At 41.4% G+C, this 15,732-nt stretch overlaps 1 protein-coding gene across 1 annotated transcript in view; it reads left to right on the top strand.

Annotated features, from left to right (window-relative positions):
- ube2d2 (ubiquitin-conjugating enzyme E2D 2 (UBC4/5 homolog, yeast)) overlaps positions 1-9,885 on the top strand; it is a 54,825-nt gene extending 44,940 nt beyond the window's left edge. The window contains exon 7 of the mRNA XM_060915272.1: positions 8,563-9,885. Coding sequence (XP_060771255.1) covers positions 8,563-8,608 — 46 coding nt within the window. The 3' untranslated portion in view covers positions 8,609-9,885. The remainder of the gene's footprint in view (positions 1-8,562) is intronic.
- The last annotated feature ends 5,847 nt before the right edge of the window (positions 9,886-15,732 follow it).

Below are 15,732 nucleotides of genomic sequence, written 5' to 3' on the forward strand. Positions count from 1 at the left end.
CTTCATTCCTTAAGTCAAAGTACAGTTCCCACTGGTCAAATGTTACTCCGATACAAGTGAAAGTTGTACAGTCAAATTTTTACTTAAGTTAAAGTACTGAAGTACTCGCTTTTAAAAATACTTAAGTATTAAAGTACATTTTCTGTCAACGAATCGTTATTGTCATAATGCTTACAAAACCTAACGCTGTTACCAAAGACAGAAATGTGAATTCACAAAATGAACGCATGCTGTGCATCATGGTGGTTTAACGTTAAGCTAGCTAGTCAGTGAAACACCACCTGACATGCTAGCAAACGCTTTTCAAACTCAAAATCATATTGGGTAGCTAACGCTACTAGAAAAGAAAGATTTCTGCGTTCTGTTTATTTGGCAAGATTATGCTAAACATATTTCTGAAAAGACTTCAGATAAGTTAACGTTATTCATGTTAGCGTTACTCCGTTTTTACATGCTAACTAACAGTGTCCAAGTTAACTAGCTATGTGTTAGCGTTAGCCGTGGGCAAATCCATAGAAAGTCATTTGACTAACCAGACTGCATAGCTATTGCAATGTTATCGCTAGCTCTAAAAGCACAGACAACTTCACTGCAAGCGTTCTCTTGGAATAAAACGTTTATAGACCTTAATATGCTTCCGCAGGTTGGACGGCGAGTTTTTGTAGGCCGTGATGTGGTTCGTCTTCGGCAAAGAAAGCAAACATTTAAAACGAAACGAATCTTTAATCCTTTCTGAAACATGGGTTCTAGGTAAAGCCATGAGTGAGTGCGTGCGTTCCCCAGAAGAACCGCCTCCTTCCATTCTGCCATCAACTGATCGTGTTAAATAATGCTGCTGAGAAATCATTGAACTTGATTTTATCCAGTCTATGGACGTGGCGTGACCCGAGTGATTACTGATAGACTGTATCAGGGTCACCTGTGAAAAAACCATCACGTTTTAGAAAAGGAAATAAAAAACATCCACTTTCAAAGCTGCTTCATAGTAACGAGTAACGAGGACCTTGATAGAAATGTAGTGGAGTGAAGAGTACGATATTCGTCTTTCAAATCATAAGTTTCCAAAAAAAAAATACTCAAGTAAAGTAGATACTCAAAGTGTACTTAAGTACAGTACTCAAGTAAATGTACTTCGTTACTGTCCACCTCTGCTTTTCAGTAACACTATGAATGACGTCATAGAGGCTTTGTGCATTATTTTTACTGTCTGATTTAAACTTGATTCTGATGCCGCCAACAATCCCGTCACTGGTCACCACCTAGGAAATGAGCGACTTCTGGTTGTTTTGATGCTCTCGCCGTGTTTGGTGTGAACGTAAGGTGAATGCCAGATAACCGTCTCTTCATAGGCAGATTCTGCCATAACAGAGGCCAGTTAAGTCCCATCTCCTTGAATTGCTGAATTGATTATTTTGATCATTCTATTAAAGGTCCCGTGGCATGGTGGTTTGTTGATGCTTTAAACGGGCTCGTGGAGGTTTCCGGATGTGTTCTCCGCAGCCTTTCTCGAAATGAACCCTCGGCACGTAGATATAGCCTCCTGGGAGAAAGCCCCATTTCAGCCCTTTTCCCAGTGCGTCGTTTTGCTAATGAGAAGCAGGAGGCGGGGAAGGGTAGAGGGTGGGGGCGGGTCTTATCATTAATATTCATGACATGTAAACGTGTTACCTCTGATTGGCTAACAGCACTGTGACGCTACCTCCAGTGGGTCAGAACAAGCGGATGTGGGTGTCTCGGAGGGTCTAATTCGTGCCGTGACGGCAGTTTTTTCCCACTAGTTCCATATCATGCGAATTCCCTTTACTGTCTATCTGCGCATCTCAGAATGACACAGGACAATGGGTGAACTAGATTTTTTTTTTTCCCCCCCAGCCACGGTACGCCGGAAATCTGGCGCGGCGCCAGAACGCTATCACCCCTGTAAATGACAATAGAAACACATCGGTTTCTATCATCAAAATCTGACAGACAAACTAACGTCTACCATCATATTCTGACAGACACTCATAGCAACAAAACTGTTTCTTACATTATTAATCTGACAAATTTAGTAATATTAAATACCTCATCACTAGAACCAAATAATAAAATAAAATATTGAAATAAAAGAATTTATTTTCAAAATTGAAATAATAATTGTCAGAACAGTGACGATAGACACGACTGTGTCACTTTCGCAGGGAAATAACACATTGAAACGGCCTGTCGGCTGAAAGGGTCGCAAGTGGCTCTGATTTATCTCAACTTACGATAGTTTTCCTGCAGAAAAATTTAAATACGAATGCACAAATATATTCTCAATGTTTCTATCGTCAAAAATTTCTATCGTCAGGATAGCTGACTGAAAATCTTACCTCGATTTATTTGATGGAATCTAGCTGTCAGAACTCCAAGTCTTGCCCGGAAGTAAATGTCTGCGGTCACAAAAATCATGCGCAGTAGAATTTCCTCTTTGCGTCAGTCAACATGTGCGTGGCGAGGGCTTGAGTTTTGCTATCGTCAGGTGCATTAGACTGACAGACTGACGATAGCATTTTTTAAAAATAACTCTGGGCTTCTCTCGTGAACGAAATAGTTTTTTCGCTGTTGATCTATTTAAACTCTATCTGTTGACGCTAGGGCTGTAACGATACACCCAACTCGCAATTCGATTCGTATCGCGATTTTTGACCCACGATTCGATACACCCACGTTTTTTTTTTTTTTTTTTGAAAGTAGTAAATTTGACTTATTAACATTTACTTACATTAACTATTTAATAACAAATAATTCAGACCACTGCAGAGAATGAGTAATATGTATGCAAAAATGAACAAATGTATATCCAAATATTGTTTTATTTCTCAAAATAATACTGTTGAGCCGGAAGCTCTGTTTTTTTCGGTTCTGAAAGTCATTTTTCCAAATCGTGTAAATCCGTTAAGATTTTTTTTTTGGGGGGGTGGCTCTCTCACTGTCTCACTCTCATAGGGCCAATGATTTTCTGTGATCGCGGAAAACAGATGGAAATTACGGAATTTTTATGGTGAAACGTTGCTCGCGTGTCAAAATATAACCGCCGCAGAAGGCTTCCGCCCAAGCAGACATGCCTTCAGTGTTGCCAGATATTGCTAATGTTTTCCACCCCAAAATATGTTCAAAACCAGCCAAAAAGCACCTGAACCTGCCCAATCTGGCAACACTGCATGCTTTTCCGGTCAAGTGATTGTGATTGGCTTGTGGCACACCTAGCCAGCCAATGAGCTGCTTGTTTACAGATTCGCTCCCCGCGTCGCAACCAGAATGGCGACCGCTTAAAAGAAATGAATGCTCTGCCAGTGGCGAGTGTGGACGTTGCGTGACTCGCAGAAGATTGTTGCAGGTCGGCAAAAAAACGACTTACTAATAGATATAAAAAAATAAAAGTAATTTAAGTAAGTTTAAAATGTAATTTAAATAAAAAGTAAAGTATTCATAAATTGAAGTTTGGAAGCGCCTCTGTTTTTGGGCTGAGGAGAAGTTTGAAAGGGTGTACCGCGATTCTGCCTTCTTGTATCGCGACACGGATCGTGGCTCTGTGTATCGCGATTTCGATACGCATATTGCTACAGCCCTAGTTGACACCCAAAAATGATAAAGCCTGCTTCCACACGATAACTACCAAGGATCCATAATGGCTGAGTCTATCGTCAGGTCATCTGACAGAAATTCACTGACGATAGCAACAGGGATAATGAAAGTGATTTTTAAAATGGGAGTTATGTCTGTCAGATATGTCAAAGAAATAGAACTTTATTCTTTAAAAATCTTTTATTGATATACTCAGTGTATTTTTAAATGACGTGCTGTTTTAGAAGACCAAATACCATATTTTCAATCTTGAAAATATTACCTCACTGAAAAAAGGGCAAGAGAAATTTCTTTTGTGGGCAAGTGGTTAATGGATCCAGTTACGGTAGAATCTGCCCATAGAAAACCTCACTGTACTGTTGCAAGTCGTCAAAGTGATGACAGTCGAATGGGGTTTAGCTTTTATTGATATAAACCTGTGTTTTTTTTTTTAATCGCAGCCTGCTGAACTACTACCTTTCTGACCAATCGGAAAAGAAAATTCAGCAACGATGTGGTCTAATTCAGCAAAAGTTTTACATATGGCCCTTTTCCACTACCCTTTTTCAGCTCACTTCAGCCCGACACGGCTCGCGTTTCGACTATCTAAGAACAGCACGACTCAGCTCGCTTCAGCCCTGCTCAGCCCCAAAAACTCGCACCGTTTTGGAGTGGGGCTGAAGCGAGCCAAACCGAGCTGAGTGAGGCTGGGGGCGTGAGCAGACACTCCCCTGTGCACTGATTGGTGAGGAGGAGTGTCCTCACATGCCCACACACGCCCCGCGAGCACGCTGGGATCTGTAAACACCGCAAACCCGGAAGAAGGAGAATTACGAATTACGAGAATTATGAAGCCTTATGCGCCTCGCCTCATCTATACGCTCTTGCCAGTATCTGTTGGTGTTGTCGGTGACAACAAGCCACAGCACCAAGACCAGCAACACTAACGACTCCATGTCCTCCATGTTTATTGTTTACTATCCGGGTCGTGAGACTACCGCTTAAAAGGTCACTGATGTCACTGTTTGCGCCGCCTAACGACATCACGTGACTTCCACCCACTTTCGCTAACTCCACCCAATGTGTCCACCCACTTCCAGCCAGCACGGTTCAGCGCGGTTGTAGTCGAAATGCAACTCCAACAGCCCCACTCAGCTCGACTCAGCCACGTTGGTAGTGGAAAAGCGGCAATAGAGACCATACAGAGCCTTTTCAGCTGTTTATGATCAACCTGTTGGCTCCCCCCCCCCCCCCCCCCCAAAATCAGTCACCGTTTTTGTGAGGACGTGGCTTTTGGTGCACGAAACAGCGATTGGACTTAAACTGCTATAAGTCGGCCTCTTTGTGTTGGTTATGAGGGCGATGGCTGAGAAACACCAGTGTCCTAACCCAGCATAATTATCCACAGCTTAACAGATCGTCTAGTCGCGTCGTTAAAAGGAGTGTTCACACGGCAACTTTTACTCCGGTGTAGCACCGGGGCTGCCCCGGTAGAGCGTTCACACGGTACAAAGTTATAGCGGTGTCGCCCCTGAAAGCTGCTTAAACCGGCGCAAATCTAACCCTGCTCGGGAGGTGGTTTAAGAAATTTACTCCGGAGTAAATGCTAGTTTGCGGGGCAGCACCGATATAAAATGGGACATCTGAACGCTACAGGGGTAGACTCGCTACGCGTCAGGAGAGTTGATTACATGCGGGCATTGCATAATTTGCATCCTGGTATTTTGCGCTTCCAAAATGGCGAATATCAACAACAACAGAACTGCGGGTCTTCCAGTGTTGCCAGATTGGGCGGCTTTAAGTGCGTTTTGGCGGATTTGAACACATTTTGGGCTGGAAAACGTCAGCAGTATCTGGCAACACTGGTGTCTTCATCCACGTTGTTTTCCCGGCGCTTGGTGATGCCATGACAACCGGGAAAAGGAAGTACATTTTCACACATGCGCGTATTTAATTTCTGCATTACTATCGTATAGACCCCTTTCACCGACGTCACCCGAAACCGGAAGTAAACAGACCCTGCGCCATTTTGGAAGACCAACAAACTCGTGATTAGGGGGAAATAACGGCGGCGGTATGTGAACCCACGAGAATAAAGTGGAGTGGCAAACGACTTAAACCAATCTGAGCTGTTTTATTTATGATTTATTGGCCCAACAGTAGACTTGAAAGAAACCTGTGTGAGACTTGGCAAAAAACTGTGGATATAATGGATAAGTCTGTGCATGATCTGCGGACACTTTGAGGTAAGCAAACGCAAGAAATTCAGATTTAAAACGTGCGAAATTGGCCCCAAGTTGATAACTGTATGAGGAGCAAGCCTCCCAGACTTCTACAATTTAATAATAATAATTTAGGATGGTTTGGGGCTTGCTCGCTGCTGCCAGGTTGGTTGTTGAGTAGCCTGACTGGTTTTTTTTTTTTTTTTCTTGCGTGTGGTATCATTGTTGACGCGAGGTTGTTTTTTGAACATGCCAATGCGGACACGATTTCCCCGATGAGTTATGACTTCAGACGCAATGCGTGTGTGGAGTCCGCGTGATATGTGCGCAAGATAGGCTTCTCATGTGTTTGGAGATCCGCGCTCCGAGACAAGTGCAAGCACACACACCCCCAAGGGAAAAAAAAGGACCCCCCGAAAATATCGGCATAGTTCGAACACTGAGTGTAGGCACTGGGTGTAAACAACAAATAGTTTACAATGTCTGGGTAGCAAACAGATGGCAGAATTGGTGTCAGGTCCTCCTTATGTTTCCACTCTCCCTTGCCCCGAGTCTTATCATATGGGTCAAACCCATCAATCACAGCCAGTTTCTCCACATACCGTGCCCTTTCTGCAGCTGGTGATGTACTCACATAACCCGAATTATCATCCATCGTGTCACTTTACTCTCGCTCGTACTTTGTTTTATATTGTGAGTGCATGTACTTGGTCTTCCAATATGGCGCCTAACAAAATCTCGCGGCGCGGTGACGTCATGTGAAAGGGGTCTATAGCACGGTCGTAAAAACTGCCGTGTGAACGCAAGTGGGGCTGCACCGGTGCTAACGCGCTTCTCTGTAGTAAGCAGGTTTGTGACGTGTGAACGCTCCACAAAATTTACACCGGTGTAAGATATATCGCAACAAAATACATCGCTGCAGCATCAATGCAAATCAGGGCTTTGAACCAGAATTTTTTTCCTATTGGTTCGTTCCGAACAGAAACGGAATTTTAACATTTCCGGTTTTGGGTTCCACCATTAAATAGACGTTCCCGAACCGGTTAGAACAAAAAAATTTTGTTCCTGGAACGGTTAATTACGTTCCCTGTCAGCTGTTTAACAAATGACTATAAAATTATGTCTCCGTCTCATCCAGCTTAAGCCAAATGTAGGCTAATTCTATTACAACCTTCATTAAATAAGACAAGAAATAATTCAAAACAATTATTATTTCAAATGTTGGCGATTTGGATTCTCAGTATGTCTTCCCATCTACACAAACAGAAAAAGTGCCAAAAATGAAAGAGAATTCGTTTAGTGTGTTACCAAAGGCTAGTCAGGCCCTATAGAGGGCTACCGCATGACGTCACCGCGCCGCGAGATTTTGTTAGGCGCCATATTGGAAGACCAAGTACACGTCTATGCAAGTACATACATTCATAAAACAAACTACACCTGAAATGTAGCCAGGGCCAGTTCTGCCCTAATCTGGACCCGGGTGCAACATCGCGCAAACCCCCCCCAAAAAAAAAAAAAAACAGTCTAAATCAGGACAACCATCACATAACTATAACTATAAACATTTTATATCAACTATTTTAACTAAATGGGCTATAATAAATAAGCCTGCAGGCAGCCACGGCGGGCTGCCTCAGAAAACTAACCATTTGTCCTACCTTAAAACTCGTTTTGCATTTTCTGCCTCCTTTTTTGTATTTTCGACCCTCCGTTTATTTTCTTTCCTTTTCTGAAAACCCGATTTGTGTCCAGACATTTTGTTCTGCTACCAACGAACTAACTCGTCAGGTCTCGTCTCTCGAGCCCGCGATGATTCCTGTGGGAAGGGCAACAACTGATACATTTTTACAAACAGCCAATAGGGAGGTTGCATCGTTCAGACTCTTCTTTGGTCAGACACTCAGTAATTCACTTATCACATGGAGACGTGATAGTAGTCCACCCTCCCGCTCTCTCCATTCAGTCAGCGAACGTCACACAGGAAGTGAACCCCAGCGGGTCATAGAAACTTGCGCAGGAGAAGAATGGCTTTTTTATTTGTAGGCTACGGAAACTTTGAGGAACGAAATAAAAACCGGTATTAACCGGTTACCATTATTTTTAATAAGCGTTTCTGTTCCGGAACATAAAAAATAATAAAGTTTCTGGTTTCGTTTCTGTTCCATGTGAAATAGAAAAAGTTCCCGGTTTTCATTTTCGTTCCTTGAACCGGTTCAAAGCCCTGATGCAAATCTGTGCCGTGTGAACACCCCTAAACATCCAGTCGACTTCAGAAACATTGACCGTTTTATCTAGAGGCCGGGTTCATATGGAGAAATTACTTTTCCTAGTCATGGTGGAATTTAATCGCGGGCGAGTTCAAGAACATACGATGTGCCTGCACAGGACGCTGACAGATATGCATCAGTGTATGTGTCCAGGCAAAACCTCGACTCTTTCCTCAGGCTTGAGAAAGGCATTGAAAAGAGGAGAAACGCTTTCACTGTGAGTTTTATCACGTACTCGTCGAGGACGTTGTTCTAATCCGCTCTTTAACTTTCACCTTTTTTTTTTCTTCCCCCCCCACAATCAGAAAAGAGAACCTGCCTGCTTGTGAAATGGCTGCGTGTGTGTGTGCACGCTGTGGTTTAAAACACAGCTGGGGTGTATGACGCGGTTGTGACGCAGTCCTGAGAGAATGAGGAATTCATGTGTTCCTGTATGTGTGTTTTTTAATGCTTTCTTTTTTTTCTCTTTTTTTTTTCTCCCTCAGGTACAACAGAATAGCTCGGGAATGGACACAAAAGTATGCAATGTAGTTTTGGAGTTCTAATCATGGCGGGAAACACAAACAGAAAAAAAAAAATTTACACCTCTCCGTCTTAAGGTTAGGGGAGATTTGAAAGTTTAAGAGATTAAAAAAAAAAAAAAGATTAAGAGAAAAATACCTTGTTGGTTTCCATTGGAGTGCTTTCTTTAAGCCACACACACACACACACACACACACACACACACACACACACACACACACACACACACTTCCCCTCACCAGAGCACCTGCCCTGTTCTCCCCCCCACCCCCCCACCCCCCTCATAGCCATGGTGTACATACTTACTTTCAGTCCAACTTCAGCTTATTTGTCCTCAACTGTCCCACCATCGTCATCCTCCTGAACACCCTGCGCTCGGCGTCTCTGCTTTAGCGTCTCCGTTGCTGTGGTGACTTGCCTGCTGCTTAGGGTCAGCCAGAATTATTATTATTATTATTATTTTTTAAATTTCAGTTGAAAATGTCCACGGGTCAAAAAAAGGAAAAAAAAAAAAGGCATTCCTTGTTTTTAAACACCGGTGAGGGAGGGAGGGCCATTCTGTCTTTTCCATTTTGTGATGTAACTTGGTGGAGATTTACTCCCCCACCCTACCCCACCCCATTTATTTCCATTTCCTGCGTTTCAAACTGTATATTGGGTTTAATCAATATATTTTTATTTTTTTTTCTCGATTTTGGCAGAGGAGGGAGGGGTATATGCTGGCTATCTTTTTGTATAAAATCTATAAGGAGTTCTTTTAGGATCATAGCAGGTTATTAATGGAACAGCGTCAGATCTTTTGGGTCCTCTCTTGTGAATCATTCTAAAGGACTTGAATACTATGAATATATTTTGTTTATTATTATTTTTTGTCCTTCCTTCCTTCCTTCCTTCTCCATTTGCCATAACCAAGACTGTCTCTACCCCTTTCCCTTGGCCACGAGCAACTTCACGTACGTTCACTCTTCTTCTGGAGGATTCTCAACCGATTTATTTAAAAGCAGTCTTAGATAAGCACGTGTTTAGGATTCCCCCCCGCCCCGCCCCCTCCCTCCCTTTACAACCCCCTTGTTGTAACTCTTAGTTTCAGTTTTAGCTGCATTATTTCCCCCCCTTTGCTCTTGATGAATTAGATGCTAACATGGCTGAGACAGACTTGATTGGGTCCCTGGGTGAGAGGACACGAATTCCTCACAACAAACTTCTGTATATTTAATTTCCTGACAGGCTCTTTGAGCTTTGTGTGTTGATTAAAAATGTGTAATAAAATGATTACTAAAGTCTGATCCTGGGTTGTGGTCGAGGTTTTTACGCTTCACTGAAACAGGTTGGTGGGTGGGGAAAAAAAAAAAAATGAAGGCTTGTGTTCAGGAAGCAAAACTATTTGTTCCAGATCGAGTTAGACGGAGGTGCAGAGGCTTCTCTCGAATGGCTTACGTTTTTGTAGATGACTGTTTGTAATTAAAGAATGAAACACTTGGACATGCTGTTTGACAATCGCTCAAGTTGATTGTTTTCCAATAACTCTGCAATCCAAAGTGTATTATTCCTCATAGCAGTTTGGCGAGAATTAGATGATGTATATACACTTGTGTTTAAAATAATAGCAGTCCAACACGACTAACCAGATCAATCACTGTTTTTGGTGGAAATTATATTACTGCATGGCAAGTAATTTACCAGTAGGTGTAGTAGAGTCGTAGAAAACCAACAGACCCAACATTCATGATATGCATGCTCCCGAGTCTGTGTAATCGAAAAGGGACGTGTTCAAAATAATAGCAGTGTGGAGTTTAATTAGTGAGATCATTCATTCTGTGAAAAAACAGATGTCAGTCAGGTGGCCCTAATTTAAGGATGAAGCCAGCACATGTTGTACATGCATTTCTCTCTGAAAACATGAGAAACATGGGTCGTTCCAGACATTGTTCAGAAGAACAGCGTGCTTGATTGGAGAGGTAAAACGTATGCTGTAAAGAAGTGCAGAAAATGACAGGCTGCTCGGCTAAAATGATCTCCACTGCTTTAAAATGGACAGCAAAGCCAGAGAGACGTGGAAGAAAACAGAAGACTACCATTCGAATGGATCGAAGAATAGCCAGAATGGCAAAGACTCAGCCAATGATCAGCTCCAGGGTGATCAAAGACGGTCTGAAGTTACCTGCGAATACTGTGACAATTAGAAGATGCCTGTGTGAAGCTAATCTATCGGCAAGAAGCTCCCGCAAAGTTCCACTGTTTAAAAAAAAGACGTGCTGAAGAGGATACAATTTGCCAAAGAACACATCGACTGGCCTAAAGAGAAATGGAACTGATGAAAGTAAAATTGTTCTTTTTGGGTCCAAGAGCCGCAGACAGTTTTTCAGACGACCCCCAAACACTGAATTCAAGCCACAGTACACTCTGAAGACAGTGAAGCATGGTGGTGCAAGCATCATGATATGGGGATGTTTCTCTTACTGTGGTGTTGGGCCCATTTATCGCATACCAGGGATCATGGATCAGTTTGCATATATCAAAATACTTGAGGAGGTCATGTTGCCTTATGCTGAAGAGGAAATGCCCTCGAAATGGGTGTTTCAACAAGACAACGACCCCAAACACACCAGTAAGCGAGCAGCATCAGGGTTCAAGACCAACAAAATGAAAGTTATGGAGTGGCCAGCCCAATCCCCGGACCTTAATCCGATAGAAAACTTGTGGGGTGACATCAAAAATGCTGTTTCTGAGGCAAAACCAAGAAATGCAGAGGAATTGTGGAACGTTGTCAAATCATCCTGGGCTGGAATACCTGTTCACAGGTGCCAGAAGTTCTCCGAAACCGTGGTTATACAACTAAATGTTAGTTTAGTGACTCACAGGAATACTAAATCCTTAAGATTTTTTCAGTTTATACAGTAAATATTTGGAGTTTGTAATGAAAAATGCAGACACTGCTATTTTTCTGTTCATTTTTCTTCATTTTCTGTAAAGTAATTAAAATATTCATACATTTTTCTTCATGTTTTGATGTAGAATATAATGTGCAGTGTTCCCAATGCATGGAAATAAAAACTATTATAAGGATTTTGAGCTTTACTCACATTTTTAAACACACTGCTATTATTTTGAACACAACTGTACATCATGGATGCAAACGGCACGCCTTTTGGCAGATGCCGCCTTTTTCACGGCTGTCTGGGGGACTTGTGTGAATCATGCAGATCCGATGAGTTGGTTTTTTTTTTTTTTTTATAATTTCATCAAAGTAAATTCTGTATTAAAATTACTAAATAAGCAAATGCCGTTACAGTCCATGAAACATAGGACGTACAAGTATGAGAAGAAAACAGTAAATCAGAAAGCTGCGCACGTAAAGCCAATTACATAATTTACATTGGACTGATGGAAATCCTTGCGCGTGCAGTGAAGTGCAGCCAATTGGCTTTACGTGCGCAGCTTTCTGATTTACCATTTTCTTCTCGTACTTCCTATGTTTCATGGACTGTAACGGCATTTGCTTATTTAGTAATTTTAATACAGAATTTACTTTGATGAAACTATAATCAGACACTCCAACGCGCACCCTCTCCCTCCAAAAAAAAAACCCAACTCATCGGATCTGCGCGATTCACACAAGTCCCCCAGACAGCCGTGAAAAAGACGGCATCCGCCAAAAGGTGCGCCGTTTGCATCCATGAGAGAGGTGTGTATATAAAATATAAGTACACCATGTTCTTGGCCAACATTTACATTGCTTATAGTTGTAAAACTAAAGAGATGTCCACAACACACTAGGCTCCCCCCCCCTTTTTTTTTTTTTAATAATATATAAAAGTGGCAGCTACAATTATCAACAGTCCATAATTATCGACACCTTTTTCAGATTTACCAAAAAAGGAATTTCAGTTACAACTTGTTTATTGGTTAATCAATCAACCGGAAGACCCGCCTCGCCCTTTTTGATCTTGGCGTCTGATGACACGGCTCGTTACTGGAGATTGAATTATTTTATTTTTAAATTGCGATCAGCAATTTGAGCACGTCATCATTGCAGGTAAGCATGGTGGAAAGATCATGGACATGTTTTTACTGATCAAATTCACCGATATTTCATGATCTCCTCGTCGAAACCTACTTCGTTTCTGACTCTTTCATTTGTCAGCTGCCATTTTGTATCTAAACGCGCGTTTGAGAGTCACGTGAGGTGTCGATAATGGCGATCACTTTCTCCGGTGTCCACTATTATCGACACCCTGTGGAATTAAGTGACATTTACAACTGTTTTGGATCGATCTTTGGGTAACGTTGTTGAAGTAGATCAAGTACTTTTATTTTAATTTTCTGATTCATAACAGAATGAATGTTTATGGAGTATTTACAATCCTATTGAAATAAATAGAATTCGACCAGAATTTAATTCCTAGCATATAAAAAAAAATTACATGCTTGAAATATTCAGATTTTTCTATTCCATTCAGATTTTTTTTTCCTTCAGGTTGTTGTAAATATTGACCACATCTTGTATCACTAGACGCTTTATATTTTGGTTTGAGGAATGACATGCGACCCTTGACCTGGATTTTCATGCGGTTACAGTGTCGATTGCCTATTGACGTTTATTGAAAAATGACAACTAGAAATTAATACAATGATTAATAAAATGTGATCTACGCAAATACTTAGTGGAACAAAGTTTTTTCTGACGCAGGTTAAACATTGGCTTAATTTCTTTACAAACAATTACTTCCTCATTTACCTAACCACTGACATCCATATATTTCTATAAAATACTTTGTACTAAATACAAGTGTAAAACAAATATTAAATAACTTAATACCACTTATGATTTATTTTAAACCATCTGGGTGTCTAACTGTGCACAAAGGTGTTGAGACTTGTGGCACGGTGTCATGTGATCTGATGCGCCAAGTAATCCGGAATCAATTTTTTTTCTTCCCAGTGGAAGTTTGAGTAACTTGCACTACGTTCAGACTGCAACCTGAAACGACCCATATCCGATTTGTTGTGAAATCCGATTTTTTTTTGTTAGGCCGTTCACATTACCAATTATATAAGACTTGTATGCGATCTCCAATATGAGCGGAAAACGACCCAAAAGTGTCCCACATGCGCAAATTGACACGTAATAAGCACATCTACGTAATGCGTAAACAAAAAAAAAAGCGCACTCTTCAAGTTTGCAAGTAAAGCATGGAGATGAGGCGAGACCTGGCGATGTGGTTTTTGTGGCGGCGGAACTCGCACAATAATCTGATTAATGTGGGCAGCAGACTAACGAGACCGAAGGTGTCAAATTACTGGAAATTTCCAGAACAGTCTTATCTTGTAATACAGGATGGTTTAACATCCAGGTCCCTACCAAATCCACCATTAGCTTGATCAATTCTATAAAAGTCTATTTAAATTCTGAAAACTGTACAAATGTTGTTTTCCACCAAAGAGGCGGGATTAGCCAACGCAGAATAGTGACGTTTGTCTCTTGTCGATGACGTGTAGGTCGCATGAATGCGAGCTGTCCGGTCAGACTGCAGTCGCATGTGAAAATATCGGATATGCATCGGATTTAGGACCACATATCCAAGCGGCCTTGGTCGCATGTGAAAAAATCGAATCGGTGTCGTTCAGATTGTCAATAACAAATCGGATACAGGTCGCATATGGGCAAAAAACTCGGATATGGGTCGTTTCAGGGTGCAGTCTGAACGTAGTCTTATTCATGCACGGTTTACGTATTGAAAGTCTTTTCTACTTTTGCAACGGCTCAAAGATTAAGGTGTCGATAATTGTAGCTGCCGTTCTAGTTAAATGTACTGGTGTGGAACATCCACTGGAGTTCCTCCTATCACAGGTTATTGCTGTTATGAACAGTTCCTAACTTTCTTTTGAGATGAACAGCACACATGTGGTTTGAAACTGGAACGCACAATCTATAGTGCTTTAAACAACGGATGTTGTCCCAAAACCGCTTTACAGAAATCCAGACAGTGGTTTGTCTCAAAGGAACAAGCCCGATGCTTCAGGGCCGAGGACAAACTGCCCGTGGACATGAAGAAACACTGGGAAGAACCTCTGTTCGTCTCTGTGACGCTGGATATCGTGAGGAGTCATTTACTACTCCACAGCTGTGTACTATACAGTCATGTATAGTGTTGAAAGGATTTTTTTTTTTTTTAATTTCGTTAGTTTTGACCGAGCGTACACTTTGTAGCAGGTAAGTGCAGTGTTTAGGCTGTTGAACATCCTGTCCTGAGGAATACTTTCTTGTCGTGGAAAACTTGCTATTTATGAAGCTCTCACACTGGAGACTCCTTCCATAAATGTTAGACAGAACCATCATGGCAACAATTGTCCTTGTGGTGTTGGCGAACACCATTTTTTTTTTTTTTAATCAGTTTATTAGTCTTAAAATATCTGGAACATCCAGCATACAAATCCCTGTGTGTGAGTATTTACTATCGAAATGACGTATAAGAATGAGCATTAATAATAAACCTGTGATTTGGTTTCCAGCCAGAGCTGCTGCTGTTGTAGAAAGTCAACAGTTTCAGGTTTGAGAATTTGACTGCACTGGGATGTTATAATTAAACAGCTGGAAGTTGTCATAATGAGAATGTAGCTCATAATCACGATGCCTCATAATTGAGGTACTGTGTTATAATTGACGTCGTAGACGTACTACTGTGTTTCCCAACAGCGAGCGAGAACACTCGTGGTAAGTCATTATTTGAACTGGAGTCAATGATGAGACAGTAAGTCATAACTGAGATATTTTCTCATTTATGAGTCATAATGATCTAGTCAGTCATTGTTACGAGACAGAAACATACTTCTGAGAAAATCTCATTATTCTGAAATTGAAAATCATAAGTCATAATTACAAGAAAATGAAGAGGTGGGATCTCAATTTTAAAAGACAAAGCCATAATGCAGAGACAATGAAGTGATAGAAAGTGGTTATTCCAAGAAAATGGAGATAGCAATTTGTAATTCCGAGAAAATGAAGAGCAAGAATCCCAATTATGAGATACAAAGCTGTAATTCAGAGACAGTGAAGTGATAGAAAGCTGTAATTCCAAGAAAATGAAGACAGAACCTCAGTGATGAGAGAGGCTCTCAATTATGAAATGGAG

This window comes from Neoarius graeffei, chromosome 2 (assembly GCF_027579695.1).
Source record: "Neoarius graeffei isolate fNeoGra1 chromosome 2, fNeoGra1.pri, whole genome shotgun sequence".
Taxonomy (NCBI): domain Eukaryota; kingdom Metazoa; phylum Chordata; class Actinopteri; order Siluriformes; family Ariidae; genus Neoarius; species Neoarius graeffei.